The 16,583-nt window shown below is 48.9% G+C and overlaps 1 protein-coding gene and 1 long non-coding RNA gene across 5 annotated transcripts in view; one reads left to right on the top strand and one right to left on the bottom strand.

Moving 5' to 3' along the window:
- LOC125723652 (uncharacterized) overlaps positions 1–4,270 on the bottom strand; it is an 18,597-nt gene extending 14,327 nt beyond the window's left edge. The window contains exons 1-3 of the long non-coding RNA XR_007386957.1: positions 4,134–4,270; positions 3,015–3,092; positions 2,153–2,894 (exon numbers count right to left, since the gene is read on the bottom strand). This is a non-coding gene — a long non-coding RNA (uncharacterized LOC125723652). The remainder of the gene's footprint in view (positions 1–2,152; positions 2,895–3,014; positions 3,093–4,133) is intronic.
- Positions 3,849–16,583, top strand: LOC125723648 (calcium-binding and coiled-coil domain-containing protein 1-like). 4 transcript variants are annotated; one of them, XM_049000446.1, is made up of 15 exons: positions 3,849–4,006; positions 4,847–5,023; positions 5,631–5,733; positions 8,057–8,259; positions 8,417–8,629; positions 10,182–10,321; positions 10,412–10,481; positions 10,572–10,727; positions 10,831–11,085; positions 11,175–11,300; positions 11,722–11,817; positions 12,008–12,095; positions 12,970–13,163; positions 13,248–13,342; positions 13,893–16,583. In XM_049000446.1, exons 2-15 carry the CDS (start codon positions 4,895–4,897, stop codon positions 13,918–13,920), a joined length of 1,896 nt encoding a protein of 631 aa, XP_048856403.1. In that variant the 5' UTR covers positions 3,849–4,006; positions 4,847–4,894; the 3' UTR covers positions 13,921–16,583. The 4 variants fall into 4 exon arrangements, with proteins under 4 accessions (XP_048856403.1, XP_048856401.1, XP_048856404.1 ...); XM_049000444.1 differs by having other exon boundaries at positions 13,245–13,342; XM_049000445.1 differs by having other exon boundaries at positions 3,872–4,006; positions 4,755–5,023; positions 13,245–13,342.

Genomic DNA, 16,583 nt, shown 5'->3' with positions numbered 1-16,583 from the left:
AGGCCTCACTGACATCTCAAAAACGAGAAACACTGCCATCTGCTGTCTTAAGGCAGAAACTGTCACTGCAAAGACCAAAGCACATGTGCACAGAGTATATTTCACATCATAATGCAAGGTTCTCATTCATGTCAACCATCTCTTGGCAAAACAATGTCAGTTATGCAAATACTACTGGAAAAATGCAAATACAAATTTCCTCACTGGTTTTATAATGGCGTCCTGCCACTGCAGCCTTTGGGTGTATCACATTATGACCTGTCTGGCTTCTTCACTAGCATTTCGCCATTGTTTTACTCAGGGTCAGCAGTCACCTGACACCATTTGCACACCGAAGATACAGCATGGCCTCGTGGAAGGCTTGAGGCTTGTGTATGTGACTGGCTGGTGCACCGACCGGACTCCTCTCACAACCATTGATAAATGATACTACTGTCCCGGGAGAAGCACTTGGATGTGGAACTCAGCCGACAGTGGAGACACAGCAGTTTATTTGGTCACTGTGTTTTCTGTTGCTACTCCATAATGGTGAAAGCACAGGGGACCGGAGAACCAGAGACCCAGTATGATCACATCACTGTATAAAAGGTCTTTGGTGGACTTTGTCAGAACTTGTTTTGTATCTGAGCATGAATACGGGTTTTAAATCAAGGACTGAATTAAACTTTCTGAAAAACAGTCGACACCAGTGACGTTTTTATTCAGACATATGTGTTATATATCTCATATGCTTCATATACATGACTGCCGTTGGCGAAACGGTTTTCGCATCGGCCACTTACGAGTTTAAACGTAAGGACTACCCCTCGAGGACTGTCACTCTAGTCTGGTGGAGGAGTCCGGTGCTTAACGATTCCCTACATCAGCTGCAGCTTGAGCTTCTGGTGGGACCTCTCTTGGTAAACAGGTCGACAAACTGCAATTCAACAGCGACCAAACATAAAAGGCACCAAAACAAACCATTATATTCCCCTGTCTGCAATGAGGTTCCCAGGACCACCGTTTGGAGCCAGGCCTGGGCAAGCAAGTGCCTAATAGTCAAGCTGAAATGTCTATGGGGAGCCAGCTGGAGGGAGGAACTCAAGATGAAAGGTGTGGAGCAGGTGCACTGCCAAGTGGGCAGCAAAAAGACAGAAAGGTATTCATTAGATATAGTCCACCTTACCTTAATGCACAATGTGAGCAGAAGTTTTGATCGGGGTGAAGGGTCTCCTACTCTGAAATCCCCCATGTTGAAAGACCTATGGACTCTGTGGTCCTGCTGAGAGACTACAATGCTCACATGGAGAATGATGGGGATACCTGGAGGGGTGTGATTAGGGAGAATGCCCCCCCCTTGGTCTTAATCCAATGGTGAATTGTTATAGAAGTTCTGTGCAAGCCATGGATTTTCCACAAAAAAAGATCATGTTTGAACGCACGAATGTTCATCATTGCACATAGTACCTAAGCATCCGAATCAGGAGGTCCATGATCGACTATATAGTCATGTAATTTGAATTGAGGTCATGTGTTTTGGACACTCAGGTGAAGAGAAGCGCAGAGCTATCAACCGATCACATGGGAAGGAGGGCAGACGGAGCAAGACGACCCAAACGAGCAGTCAGGGTTTCCTGGGAAATGTCTGGCTGAAGCTTCTGTGAGAGACGGATTCAGCTCACAGCTCTGGAAAAAAACTTCTGCATGCTGAGTGAGGTCGGGGACATTGAGTCTGAATGGACCATGTTCAAGACCTCAATTGATGCAGCAGCTGCGAGGAGCTGTGGCCAGAAGGCAGTCGGTATCTGCTCTGGACCTGCTGGTGGATACCTGAGGTGAGGGAAACTGTCAAGCTGAAGAATGAGGGCTTCAGGGTAACGCTTACATGAGGGTCTTCTGAGACATCTGAATGGTACCAACAGGCCAGAAAGGCTGCAGAGACGGCAGTCAAAGAAGTGAAATCTTATGGATGGGAGGAGTTTGAAGAGGCCATAGAGAGAGACTAGCGGCCCCAATGATGTTTTGGCAAACTGTTCAACAGCTTAGGAGGCGGAGACAGGGCCGTGCTCAGGCTGGGTTCAGACAGGGTGGGGAAGTGCTGACTAACTCTGTGAAGACTGTCGAGTGGTAGAAAGCTGAGGAATCCCTCAACCCTGTGAGTATCCCATCTTACCAGGAACCAGAAGTATGAAACTTCTGGTGGATCAGAGCTGCCGCTCCACACCAGCTGAAAAGATGATAGCGATCACATGACTTTGTGGTGGAAAGGCTGCAGAGATAACATCCATCCAGAGACACAGAAAGCAGTTCTGTTGGGGTCCTTTGCTTGATATTGCACAGAAGGTGGGTAAAGTGCATCTGGGATGGCAAACTCTTCTAGCTCCACTTCATATTTGAACCTAGGATTCAGGAGGAACAATGTGCATTCTGACATGGTCACGTAGTGGACAAACTCGACTCCTTTGACAGCTCTGTGAGAATATGCTAGCACACTCTACATGTGCTTTCTGTAGTATAATCATGTTCCCTGGCACATACCTTGGGGCTACTGCAGGAATTTGGGGTCCTGGTGCCACTATTGCATGCTATTTGGTCCCTGAATGAATGCAGTAAGAGTTGTGTCTGCATCCTTGGCACTAAATTGAAGCCGCTTAGAGTCAGTATTGGCGTAAACAATGGTGTGTCTTACCTCCACTCCTGCTTGTAATTTTCATCTACATCATATCATGACACAGGCGTAGCTGGAAGAGCATCTGGTGCAGGGGGCCAAAAGTGACATCCCTGCTATTCGTACCTGATGTTCTGCTTCTGGCCCAGTTTGGTCTGAACCTAGACCACAAAGCTCTGCAGAGCGAAGGCATGTCCAGCTGCACACACCAGCAAGGCTGATCTGGAGGAGGTCCTTGGTGATGAAGCTGTGAGACAAGACTTGCAGTTTACAGGTGAATTTATCTCTATCTTCATCTACAGTCATGAGCTTCGGGTCATGAACAACAACTGTGAGAGTACAAGCCGCTAAAATGAGGTTTCCTTACATGATTTCTGGGCTCACTCCCCATGACAGGCTGAAGTTTTCTGTGATTCAGAAGGAGCACAGAGTACAGCTGCTAGTCCTTCAAATTGAGAGAAGTTACGAAATGGTTCGGGCATCTTATCGGAGAGCCACCTGGACGGCTCCCAAAGGAACTATTGCAGGTACATCCCACTGCCTAGAGGCTCCAGGGAAGACCCAGGACAGACCTGAGGAGTTATACCTTCCAGCTGGCTTGGGAATGTTTCAGGATGCCCCACAATAAAATAGACTCTTTGGCCAGAGAAAAATACTGCTACCTCGACCCTTAGCAGCAAAAATGGGGGGAAAATGTTTATGAAACACAAGATACTGTTCAGTGAAGGTGAACTAAAATGATAACTATATATATATGTGTGTGTGTGTGTGTGTGTGTATAAAATGACAATAATTTCACAGGATTCTAAGTACTGTAGCCATATGACAAGCAAATATAAAGCTGATGCAATATTTTAACCCAGCAATGCAACTGTTTCACGAGGCTGTCTATAACGCCTTATCATATACATCCCAAAGAAGATCAAGGTCTAAGGAGACGCTGAGTGTATAGTAGTTTACTGCCGCGAGAAATCGTACGTGTTTGGTTCCTTTTTAGCTTAGCTATTCCCGTTAGGAAAACGATCTGATCACTTTTCCGTATGTCAGCAGTTATGCGGAGTTGCTCAATATGAAAGACGTGAGCACTAATACTGCTGACTAAGTTATCGCAGCCTGTTGGAATTGTAGTTTATCATCACACCAAAGCATGTTTCCCCTGATGTTAGAAATAACTACATTTCCCATACTACACTTGCCCACGTTGTCATACACATGTTTTTGTTTGTGCAGAAGCAGCTGACACTCCGAGGAGGAGGTGCAATTATGTGTAAATTATTTTGCTTTGTACGGTTCTACGAACCAACGACTTATATTTAAAGCTGCTCTGATTTCACTTATTGGGAAGAGACATCGAGTAACGTAAGTAATTGCTTTGGTGGCAATTTAGTTAGCTATCTATTCTGTACTTTTTATGTTTTTCGGAGAGGGATGCCTTTTAACGTGTTTTCTGTATGCGCAATTACTTTTGAATTAATTAAAGGCATACCTGTTCAGCCGTGAGGAACTGATGCTTTTGACTGAATCGTGTATGTAGTTCGTGGTTTTGTCCTTCGCGGTATCAAATACAGTCCTGCATTTAAAAGTTGAGTTGAGCAGCAGGCCTGCATCGCCCGCCGCCTGACGTTCACGGGCTCGCGCAGATGCGCACCTTGCGTTTCGCCTGTTTACCGAGCTGCTGTTTACCCTGCTGCCTGTTACGTCACCACCGTCGACTCTGTTTTAAGATCATAAACTTCCGTTTAACCACTTTAAGAATCACGTTTGTTATTTAAATTCCATTGAGTTGTATATTTTATCTTTATTTTGTGAAAGGCAAATGGAGTTTTTTGTGAGATCTAAATAATTACACATATATAATACGGGATCCATCGTATTTGATGCAATAAACTATTGAATGGTATTTTCTTACAAAATAAGTGCATTTCTTGTTATGTCATTTTGATTAAAGTAAATCAGCGCAAGTTTCAGACGTCAATAATAATGATGTACGGTATTTGTAAGTTTTTTATAAATTCTGTTAGTCACGGTTCTTATATAGTTACTGAACAGCAGTGATTCAGCGTAAACAAAAAAAAAGGATTCGTTCACTTTGGTTTGTTTACAACAGGCTACTTTTTGCCATCACAGCAAATTGGGATTCAAGCTCAGTTATCATCTATCTCCCTCCCCCCCTCAACCCCCTCCTCACTTGTCCTCAAGTTTTCACCTCCCTCCGACTGTCCCCCCCCTACAAGCCCCTCCTTCAGCATGGGGAAGGGGGACGTGGTGTTCCTGAATGTGGAGCAGCACTATTTCCCCGAGAGTCGGGTGGAGTGTCACTACAGCCTGGGTCCGGGCCACAGGTGGGCCAGTGCGGACTGGATCGGCCTTTATAAGGTACCCGTCCTTAATTACTCCAGGTCATCATGCCCCTTCCTTGTTTAGTGGTGCCACCTTGCCCGTGTGCAATGAAACCAGCCCAGTGAACTTGCAGAGTCTCTTACTGAAGGCCTACTGGACTAAGGATGAGTAAGAAGCCAAATGTGAACCTCTACGCTCACCTAGAAAAATGTACTTAGCTACCTAAACTTAGTACATGAGAAACCAGGGGAAAGTGCAGAGCTCATTCAGATGCACAGCGTCAGTGTTTGCCTCACGTTTGCATCATTTACCTGTCAGGTTGAGGCTAAATGCAGCCTTGTGGTTCTTAAAACCACCGTGATAAAGATAATTACCCTGCAGGTGAAGGTATTCCACCCCTCTAGAGGCGTGTCCAAGGGGCAGTCAGAGTGCCAGGCACACATTCTCTTAAAAGACAATCAGGTGTCATTCCAAATAAGTATAAGTGAGCAATGAGCAGTGATTGGGCTGACGTCACGCGCGTGAGGCCTGTGCTGTTAAACTGCAGATGTCAGACGTGTCGATTGATCGTTTGCCTGGCGGATCGCTGAGTGAAGGCAGCTGCCTCGGCCCGCATCGGTAACCATAGCGATTTCCTTCCCAGGTGGGATGGTCCTCCGTCAGGGACTACCACACCTACGTCTGGGCCCCCGCCCCACAGGCCTGTGGGCAGGAGAGTAATGCCCGCGGCTGCGTGCATTTCCAAGGTACGCCGGCGTTTCCACACGCGTGCATGCAGCCTGCCTCGGTCGCAGCTGCTGCGCAGCCGAGTTCTCCATGCCCCCGTTATGTCCTGTGTCTAGCTTGGGTCGCCAGTAATACCCCTTCCCCCACCAGCTGTAATATCTCGGTTTCATTTGAATTCCCTTGCCGTAGCACTGTCCTTAAATATTTATGACTTCTGCATTAGGGAGGTATGGGGGCTCGATTGTTAGCCCCATAGTCTCACACGGATCTGAATCCCACCTCTGCTGAGCTGGCATCTTTTCCCTAAGTGTTTGGTGTTTCTGAATTGGCCCTAGTGTATGATTGCGTGTGTGTGTGTCTGTCCATGTTCCCTATGACACACTGGGATTCCCTCCAGTGGACATCCCTGCCTATTGCCTAATCCTGCCTGAGACAGACTTTAACCCTCCTTGCAGCAATTAGTTGTTCTTGTCCATGTGAATATCTGTGTAAAAAATGGAAACATTTAAGTTGCAGGTAACAGCATTAAACTGGCATCCGCCGAGTGCTCCCAGTTAGCTGACGATGGAGTGTCGAGCTCTGCGGTGTGAGATGTGTGTCGGATCAGAACATTTAAAGGGGCCTGTTCATTTTAAATGCCAGACAGGAAGCCCTCAGCCAGCTTATTTATTTAATGGCATACATTTAATTCTTTAATGACATAAATCTAATATGTAGTAAAAGGATGTAGATTCCACGGTATTATCTACAAGGGTTTCTGCTCTTTATCTATTATCTACTAATATCTACAAATAGATAACTTTCTACAAATTGATAACTATTTACAAATATCTACAAATAGATAATTACAGAATAACTGCAAATGCATGATCAAATAATATGGGTGGTAAGTTAAGATTGTTCCCATTTTTTGGCCCATATTATCATCCCCCAGTCTCCTTTGATTTTTGGCTGCTGGGCTCCCTGCACTGCGGATTCTCCTCATAGCAGTGTGGCAGCCTGCTTCATGTGGGCCGGCTATCGTTTGGGTCGCCAGGCCGAGCGAGAGGCCCGTCCGGGGAATTCAGAGCTGCCGTGTCTGACAGCACCAAGTCTAGCATTTAAGATCATTTTTTAAATTACTAAATGTTTTAATTTTTTTTTTCTTTTGAATATTATAAACTGTTGTCTTGTTTTGTCCGTTTATTTTTAGGTTTTGTTTCAATGGAAACATTACACTTTGTTAATTAAAAAACAAAAAAAAAGTTCTTTTATATCAAATTCTGGAAACCCTAAATTTTAGCTTTTAAAAATATCTTTCTGCACAAAAATAACCCGCGTTGATAACTTTAACAGAAAAACATGCTCCTGTGCTCCTTTTGCCGTGTGAAAGTGCTGCTGAGTTACTGACAAACAGGACAATTTTGCCCCCTGCTGGCCATCAAGTAACAAACCCCCCCCCCCCCCCATCCTCAGCCAAGCCCTGCTTGTATTTAATAACCGGAGTCTGTGCTAAGTCTGAGAGGGCGTTTATAATATATAACCCGTATTCTGAGGTAGAAGTACGTCTGAATAGCTCAGTGTGTCAGTGGGACCGTGCAGTGAACACGGCCACCCCCATAATTTTTCTGCTGGGGTGTAATGAATGATGGCTGTAGGCTAAGCCAGGCGAAAGAGAGGGAGCTGTAAAACGGCCAAAATCAGTCCTCATTAAAATAGATTTTGTTGTAAAATGTTTCCTATGGGAAATTATCAGATTATGCATTGAAAAGGCAGGGAGATTGATTTATATGCAATAAGAAAAGGCTTTGCGAGATTTTTGGGGTGCCCCCCCCCCCTAAAATCCAGATCAAATTAAAAAAAAAAAAAAAAAAGTGGGAGGTACGAAAAATGAGATAAAATTAGCAAAAGTGTGGGGAACAGATACGCTTCACTTAACGATGAGCTGCCCCAAGATGGCCACTCGCAGTTATTAATTAAGACGCCACCCTGTACTGTACTTAAGTATTAACCTGCATATGGCCTAGAAGTCCATGGAGAAGGTGAAGTCTCAGCAGGTGACCCCCTGTGTACTGGCCTGCCAGCTTGTCTACTCAACAAGTACAGAATTCCGCTAACGATGCTAAGGTCATGGCTGTCAGCCGGCGGGAGTGCATATAAAATGTAATCTTTCCCTCTCCTGTAAGCCGTTTGGATAAAAGCATGAATTAAATGAATGAATGACAATATCTGTCTGTCCTAATAGTGGGGTCAACATCTGTAGAAGTTTCCGGGGGGTTTTGTTGCGTTACCGCTGCCCCTGTGTGTTATGTGTGTTTGCTCTGCTTCAGCGGATTCAGACGTCCTTCTTTCCCTGTCTGCCAGCCTCATACCTTCCCAGATCGGGCGCTGTGGCCTACCAGTTTGTGTATGTGGGGGGGAAGGGCGAGGTCTGTGCACAAAGCCGCCCCTTCACCTTCCGCTCTCCCAGACCGCTGGATGACCTGGCCACACTGGACGGGGGGCGAGACGGCGAGGACTCTGGGGAGGAGATGCTGATGGTGGTGCCCAAGGCGGATCTGCTGCAGGTGCGGGGGGGGGGCTCTATTGGCATAGGAATGGGAATCAACAACTCTAGCGACAGAAGAAGATAACTGTTCTGGATTTACGTGGCTATAAAAGGTAATTTACGGACGGTCGTTAAGTGTTGCCTCGTGTCTCTCCGACCCGATTCCTCCTGAGCAGACTCGCCTTGAGGGCTGCCTCGAGGAGCTCTCCGAACTGCGGCGGGTCAAGGAGGCGGCTGAAAAGAGAGAGAGGAGAGATAGGGATATGATGGAGAAGGCCAAGGAGGAGTGGGCCAAGCAGAGACTCCTGCTGGGGGCTGAGTCGCACGACCTGGAGGAGAAGCTGAAGAGGAGCAGGGAGGAAATGGAGAAAATTAAGGAGGAGACGAAGGTAGAGAATCGCAGGGGGACTGGAACGCGGGGGTGGGGGCTGGCAAGCTCACTCATGCTCACATCACCCGCAGATGCAGGAAGGAAGAGCATTCACACGGTGACCCATTTTCATCTGCGTCTACGCGCTTCGCTCGCGTTTCCTTCGATTTTCCGTCGCGTTCCACCACCCAGCCAATAATCTGTATCTGACGAGCGATTCGTCAATTAAAAAATGGAGGCGCGGTTTCTCAATGGATTGCGTGACTTTCATTTCACACGTAACGCAATCCCATGCCGTTCCTCTCCTTCTTAAACGCTCCTCAAATGCCTTTCGTAAAAGCAAAATTTCCAAACTACTTGGGGCGTGGGAGGTGAGTGCGGAACAGTCACACCGGCGAGCTGGAGGTTCAGCGGATGGACGAGAAAGACGACCGGACCAGACGGGGGCCTTCCAGCTAAGACAAATAAAAGAGAAATGGCTTCCCTTAACAGCCTCCTCTTCCCCTTAGCAAAGGCTTTTTATTCCCAGTTCTGCCTGTTTATTACAGTTTGGTGTTTTATGGGAGCAATAATAACAATCTTGATAACAATAATAAAGATGATTTATACAGCACCTGTGATTCCGGCTTAGCAGCTCAGATCATTTAACCAAAACAGCTGAAGGTGTCAGGTAAAGGGGCGGAGCCGCCGAGGCGAGCGTGAAAGTCTGCTGCCTTCACCATCCCTGTGTCACGTCAGAGCAGGACGCACCAAGCGGTTAGGAGCTCAGCAGGGTGCTTACATGGGTCATGCTGTACTACACTGGAAAAAAATACCATAGAGGTAATGAAATGTGCTGGTGCTGAAGGCAGCTGACGGATTGAGGTGTTCCTCTACCACGAGTATGCAAATGATTGCTCACATTAACAGTGGGGTGGAAGGAATGATGCCAAAGGTTTGCATTTAAGATCCACCTTCAGATATTGAGCAGGTTAGCTTTTATGCCGTCATTAGTGTACCGGCGCTGTCAAATGAAAAACGTGTGTCTCCATCCGCGTGTGAAATAAAAGGCATTTTCTCAGAAAGTACTTTGCAAAATACAACTAAAACAATATAATTGGACACCCATAGCACCACAAATAGAGAGCTGTCTTTATGCAAAAACAGTGCAGTGATTTAAATGTACTTAGGTGGATTGTTGTCAGTGAGGTATATATGTCAGTACCAACAAGATACAAACTAATATTACTTTATATTCACAATTAACAATGATGTTAGTTAGCTAGTTATCTAGTTATTAGTGTTATGTAAGTGAAATTTGGCATATAAAGTAATTCAAACAAAGGACCATCCTGAATACAATTGTTATCTAGTACATACTTAAATACTACTTAAATAGATTACTTCATAAAACATCGGTCAATTAGATGTCAGACCAAGAAGAACGGGAATATTCTATCTGTCAGAAGCTACAATTTTCAAACAGTAATTTTCATTGGACAGTGACGACATGCAGGTTCCCTCAAGGCTGATCAGGATTGAACTTAGTCTCAAGCTGTGAGATATGCGCTCATTCCTTCGTCTACCTGCAGGAGGCGCAGTCCGCTCACGAGGCGCAAACAACAGAGATGGAGGGCCTGCTGGCCGCGAGTCGACAGCAGGTCGGACAGCTGGAGGAAGACTTCAGGGCACTGATGGAGCGAGGGCTAGAGCGAGAGTCTGAGCTGGATAGGTGAGCGGTCCCGGTCCCGGTCCTGGTTGGCACTGCATCCACTCCTCAGCCTCGGTGGTGGTAGCCAGATGTGTGTCCCTCCCGCTTTAGGATGAAGGAGAGGCTGCGACGGGTGTTGGCCCAGAAGAAGGAGGAAGAGGAGGAGAGGAAGAGGCTGGAGGTAACCCGAGGCCCCCTGGCTTCACCCATGGTGCAGTTGCCGCCGCGCACAGCAGAGTCCGCACTGACCTGATTGCCCCCCCCCCCCCAGGCCAGGCTAGAGCAGTCGGATGGGCAGCTGCGCAGTCTCACCACAGAGTTCCAGGGTCTTAGGAGCTCTGTGGCACAGAAGGACACCGAGGCTGTGCAACTGAGGCACTCAGTCGGCATGCTGACTCAAAAGCTGAACACAGCCCTGAGCAGGGAGGTGAGGATGGGGGCGGGTGCCATAGCAACATGCCGCGGCAACGCAGGTAACTAAATGCGCGGTAAACGGCCAACCACGTCTCCCTCTCTACCGCCTCCTAAAGACAGAGCAAGAGAGTGCGCTGAGTGAGGTGGGCGTCCTCCGAGAGCGACTGACTAACAGCGAACGTGCGGGCGACAGCCTCCGTGCGGAGATGGTGCGCCTGTCCGCACAGTTGGATGCCGGTCAGGCCGAGCTGCACCAGACCCGCCTGCAGGTCGCCCGGCTCACCCTACAGCTGGCCGATGGCAGCCTGGCATTGCGAGAGGAACGCGCCGCCCATGCACGCCAGCGGGAGGCGCTGTGCCGCAGCTCTGAGGTGCAGGAAGGGGCAGGGGCTAATCCCGAGATAAGACACGGCATCCCCCACTGAGCGGCGCTGACTGTCACCCCACCTCCCCCCCACAGACGGAGAAGGAGCGGGCGCGGGAGGTGAGCGTGGAGGTCCGACGGAAGGAGCAAGAGCTTCAGCAGCAGAGGATGGAGAGGGAGAAGCTGGAGGTGGAGTTGGAGAAGCAGAAGGACTGCCACCGTGTAAATACCAAGCCACTGCGGCCCGTCTCCACGGCAGGCCTCCACAGTGACACCCGTGTTCATCTTTTACCCAGACCACTGGTTCTCAAACCCGGTCCTCGGGACTCACTGCCCTGTTTGTTTTCCAGCTATCCCTGCCCTACACTCTGCTGATTACCTGGATAAGGTGTTTTCAGTGAATCAGAAGCTGAAAGACAGCTGGGACTCGTGTGTGTGGGGCAGGGATAGCAGGAAAACAATCAGGGCAGTGGGTCCTGAGGACCGGGTTTGAGAACCACTGACCTAAACTAGTGGTGCCATTCTTTATCTAATGTATACGCCAGCGTTCTTCAGTAATTAAATCCTTAATCATCACATGAACACAAACACCGGCTTCTCCTGCCGGCTGAAAGGTGTTTTTCCTGCATACTGCCCCCTGCAGGTACAGCTGAGCGAGGCACGCAGGGAGCTGCAGGAGCTGAAGGCCAGCCTCCGTGTGGCCCACAAGGAGCAGGAGCAGCTGCTGCTGGAAAAGCAGGCAAGGCTGAACCGGGTCCAGGCAGAACCTTCTGCTGTGATAGTTCATTATGACAGAAGCCAATCAAGTGTGATCATTTGACCGTGAGCGTGAGTGTGACTGTGAGGTTGACTGTGTGCCCGTGAGCATGAATGTGACTGTGAGCGTGCGCTTGACCACTGGCACATTCTGCTCTCCCCTGCCCCCCCAGGATCTGGGGGCTTATGCCCAGCAGCTGGAGCGGAGGCTGGAGGCGGTGGCCGTCACCCGCTGGAACGAGGGCCTCTTCAACTCTGGCAGTGAGTCACTGGGGTGTCCATAGGCGATTTTACCAGGGGTACAGGGGGGTGCAAGTGCACCCCCTACTGGTCAGAAGAAAGAACAGCTTGAACATATTAAGTTCATCCATACATCCATCCCTCTATCCATCCCTCTATCCATACCGTGGAAATTTAACAAATCCTCCGCTTCCTTCTTACTTTCTGAACACAGTTTGATGGAGAAAGAAAATACTAGAAGATTTCTTTTATTTGCAGAGGACACTCAGCAGCAGAGTAATTCACGTCCCAAAAAGTGAAGCCGTGAATCAAGAAAACCTCCAAGCTTATATACCTTAAAATGACAGCCCTGGGCACATCCCCCTCCTTCCTGCTGGTGGTCTTCATCATCAGAATCATCATTTCATCATCAGCTGATGTGCATTAAAGCTCTGTCCCCAGTTCTTCCTGCAGCTCGGCTTCCCCGTTCCTCCTTATCTGGATAGACTGTGGAGTGGCTCCTCTCTCTCAGCGAGGTCACAGGCAAACACCCACTGCACCAGGAGCTTAAGCACACAGCACAAGGACAGAATAATCAGACATTTATCTTCTTGCCTAAGACCTAAAAGTGAATCCCGCTACGCCCCCACCCAGGCTTCCTCACAAATAGTTCCCTCAAAAATCCTTCCAGAATACTTCCATCCACCCATCCATCCATCCATCCATTTTCTGTACACGCTTATCCAATGCAGGATCGCGGGGGGTTGGAGCCTATTATAGCTTGTGTTATACATATCATGGTGTAATAATCATTTCTAAGTGTGTTTGCTATTTTTTTGCTCCACCTGGGTGTTGGGGTCAGAGCTGCCTTTGGGGGGTGTCACACACGGCTCTGCGGTTGTCCGTTTGCCCCCAGGCCGCCCCGACAGCCCGTCCTCCGACGGTGAGGATGAGAAACCCGAGGCGTTACAGGGCCCGAAGCCCGGTGGCCCCCCCCTGGACGAGGCCCAGCGGGAACCGTACGAGCAACCCGTGGTCATCAGCCAGCCACCCCCACTTTCATCACCACGGCAACAGGGGCCTGACCCGCTAAGTCGCTGCTCCAGCTCGGTTAGCCCCACCCACTCCATCTTTACTCCTACAGCCCCCAGTCGCGGGTCCGTGCATCTCACCGTTTCCTCGTCTCTGCAGCAGGAAAGGCAGGATCCAGACTCGGGCTCGTCAGGAGGGCAGGGTCCCGACGCAGAATCGGACCCGCAGAGTCTGGATGGGGGGGTCACCGTTCCTGGGTAACGGCCGCCTCTGCCGGCGTCACATACAGAAATGACGGCCAGCTCTGCTATGAGGGCAGTGGCTGGGAGGTGTGTCAGGATCCACATTGCAGCTGAACTACAGACAGGAGGAGGGAAGCAGGCGTGAAATGCAGCAGCTCCTGTGTGCCTGCAGTGACCGTTCAGTCCTTCTGGGCCACAAGCCTCTGCTGTTACATTGTAGCTAGAGTTGCGCCGCTTTCAATCTGAAGAAATAAAGGACCCCCCCCCCCCCCTCACCAATTAAACAAAAAAAAATTGCTGAGATTAATTTAGTTTGACTGGAGCTGTCACTTTGGGTGGTGTCTGTCCCCCCCGGGCACACTGCTCACACACTTGCTGATGCCCCAAATCTGTCTGAATTTCGGGAGACATGGAGCTTCTGGGTCTGTCTGCTCTGGGGGGCAGAGCGCCTCCCTGTGGATGGAGCCTGATGGGGGGGCGTAGCTTGTTTGTACTTTTGGTTAAACCACGGTTGTTTCATTCCGGCAAGTCCTCACACATTTCTCCCCCCCCCCCCCCCCCCCAGGAAACTCCCAGAATCCCCTGTGTCGTGATGCGTCCCCATGAAGACTGAGGCTAGGAGGAGAGGCCACCGTGTGACCTGCTCTGTGCACGTGTGTGAGCTGCTGCGCGGACAGCACCCTCAGCGTGGTGTCACACGCATTTCCCTGCACCGCCCGCGCTACGCCCCCCCCGGCCGACTACCCTTACATGACATCGCATAACATCGCCGCTCTCGCCCCCCACCGCACGGGATTTAAACCACTACGAGCGTGTTTAATGCGCCAAGCCGCCCTCCCCCACTCCCGCCCTGTTGGAAATGTGGAATAGCACACAGTCCGTCACGTAATCTGCTCTAGCAGCTCGGCTGCGCAAATGAGATGCAGCCCTGCGTGGTGTATAAAGCTGTATAAAACATAAAAACGTTTTATAGAATATGAAAAGAGATGGAGCTGGGGGCTGGTGGGGGGGGGCACTTACATTCAGGGATTTAATCATATTCCTCCCCATTCTCGCCTCCTTCACTGTAGCTAGGTTACAGACAACCTGCCACACTCACTCCTGCTTACGCTGACGACTCACCTCCCTTCCATCTCTTTCAGCCCAGTGCAGTGCAGTGCTGTGCAGTGCTGTACTGCACTGTGCTGCACTGTGCCGTCACGCCTGCCTGCTGCAGAACATGTTTTATTTCCTTCTTGAATTTTGCTTTTATCGAAGAAAAAAAAAAAACAAACTGCACCTCAGTCGTACTTCGCTGTCATAACAATGAAGTGATTTGCTGTGATACCGAAGGATGCAGCTATGCAGTAAATCCCGCTGTGTGAAGCGTGTCACACTTACCCAAACTCGCGCTGCCCCTTTGAGGGGATGACGCCCCATTTATGTGACAAATCAGACCTGAAAGATTAACTGACCTTTTATTTGTGTGTTTCCTTTTAGCAAAGCTGCCCTAACTTTATCGTTCAGATCAGGCAGCTGTATTTACTGTATATATCCGCTAGTTACTTGTGCATTTTTAAGTTATTAGGGTTTTATATTTGAAATGTTGGAGATTCTGGGCTAATGCATGAGTGCTGCGTTAGGGGCGTTAAAATGTCAGGCATGTGGGTGTTGTGAGACCCTACCACCTAATCTACACCTGGGGTTAAAACCATGGGTACTTGTTAGTGGGGGTGGGGGGAAGGTATCTTGGCAATGTCTGCCTTCCTGAAAGCTTTGGCAGTCATTCGTTGGGTTTTTTGATCGCGTAGCATCCTTTGTAAGATTTCTGTCATTGTTAGGAGGTCCGAGGGTCTGTTTCAGTGGCGTTAGGGAACTCCGGTATCAGGACTGGTGGTGACATCGCAGTCTGCAAATGCACACAGTCCCCAGCTGGAATAGAGACCAGTGCATGAAGGTGTGACGGAGAATGAAGTCCCATCTGTTAAGCCATCGAGTAGTTCTGTAGCAAGGCCTGGGTCACTGTATGTGCACAGAAATGTCTGTAGAGTCCCGGGACAGAAGCGTGAAACATTTTGAAAGCATCGGTCATGGGGCTGATTCTGTAGGTGTGACTCTGCTGTGCCGACACCTTTGTTTGTTTTAGCCTCAGCTCACTGCAATGATTTCTATGGTATTGTTCTGGTACAATGACTATTTTATAGGTGTGTCAGGGAAATGCAGCTGAATGGGCTGGTGGAAAGGCCTGGAGACAGGCTTCTGACTCTGATATGAGGGTGGTTTGTGCAACGTTCACGCTAATTTATATTCGCTGCCGCAGAGTCTGCCGCTGGCTGAACAGACACAGGAGAGGGAACCGGAAGTGAAACTGACATCAAGAACCGACCGCTTTGAATTATTGCTATTCTTCCTTTTTTTCCCCCATGTATGTAAATATTTTGGAGTTGTTCCCCAAAGCTGACACATGGCAATTTTATATATTAGTCATGCTAATAATAGTAATTATCCTAAAATGGGTGCAAGGTGTGGACTGGGAGTGGATCCAAGGACAAGAGCAACCAGTTTATCGGTAGTGCGGAAAGCAGGCAAAGGTAAACAGCTCAAAACTGTAGCTCCAACTCAAGCTGAACGCCAGAGAGTGAATAGGGGCAGCGCTGGGCAAACGAACCGTATCACAACAGGCAGGGAAACCGGTGAAGCGAGAGGAGATCGCGAAGCTGCCTCAGGACTTCAGGCAAACCAGCCGGGTGCAAAGGCGTAACTTTGGGTTGATTATCGAGGGGGTTGAGGTCCCCATCATGATAATGTGATTATTTGGGGGGGGTGGTGATATTGGCTGGTTCTGATTATTGGGGCTACAGACATACCCAGTATCCAGGTGGGTGGGCCCAGTGGAGCGGGAACCAGCTGGTTCTGGCTGGATGGACTCTCTTCTTGATGTGGGGGGGGGGGTAATACTAGGCAAATTAGTTTGTCCTTTTTTCCCTTTATCTACTGGTAATAATTTTCCTTTCCTGATTTCCATAAAGCTACCTAACTTTGCCCGATGGGGGTGTTTCCTGGCATGATTTCAGTGACATGGATGTTAGTTCAGGACCAGCAGCCACTCGTTTTTTCCCCTGTATATTTTTTAACCCTCAAAGTGTGTGTTTAGTATTGGTGTGTTTTTTTGGGTGTTGGCTGTTGGGGCGTCACCCGTTTTCACTGCTTGGCCTCCTGCCCCCCCTCCGCGGTGCGTGGATGACGTTTTCTATGTAATAAAAAGCCATGTGATCCA

The sequence above is a fragment of the Brienomyrus brachyistius genome, unplaced genomic scaffold (genome assembly GCF_023856365.1).
Source record: "Brienomyrus brachyistius isolate T26 unplaced genomic scaffold, BBRACH_0.4 scaffold50, whole genome shotgun sequence".
Classification (NCBI taxonomy): Eukaryota; Metazoa; Chordata; class Actinopteri; order Osteoglossiformes; family Mormyridae; genus Brienomyrus; species Brienomyrus brachyistius.
The sequence above is the reverse complement of the archived record's forward strand: the minus strand, read 5'-3'. Positions and strand labels throughout refer to the sequence as shown.

Excerpts from the sequence above, each read along its gene's own strand:
- LOC125723648 (XM_049000444.1), top strand. The coding sequence starts at position 4,895 with ATGGGGAAGGGGGACGTGGTGTTCCTGAATGTGGAGCAGCACTATTTC. Across the intron at positions 5,024-5,630 it reads ACTGGATCGGCCTTTATAAG|GTGGGATGGTCCTCCGTCAG; the intron begins GTACCCGTCCTT and ends TTTCCTTCCCAG. Across the intron at positions 12,096-12,969 it reads GGGCCTCTTCAACTCTGGCA|GCCGCCCCGACAGCCCGTCC; the intron begins GTGAGTCACTGG and ends GTTTGCCCCCAG.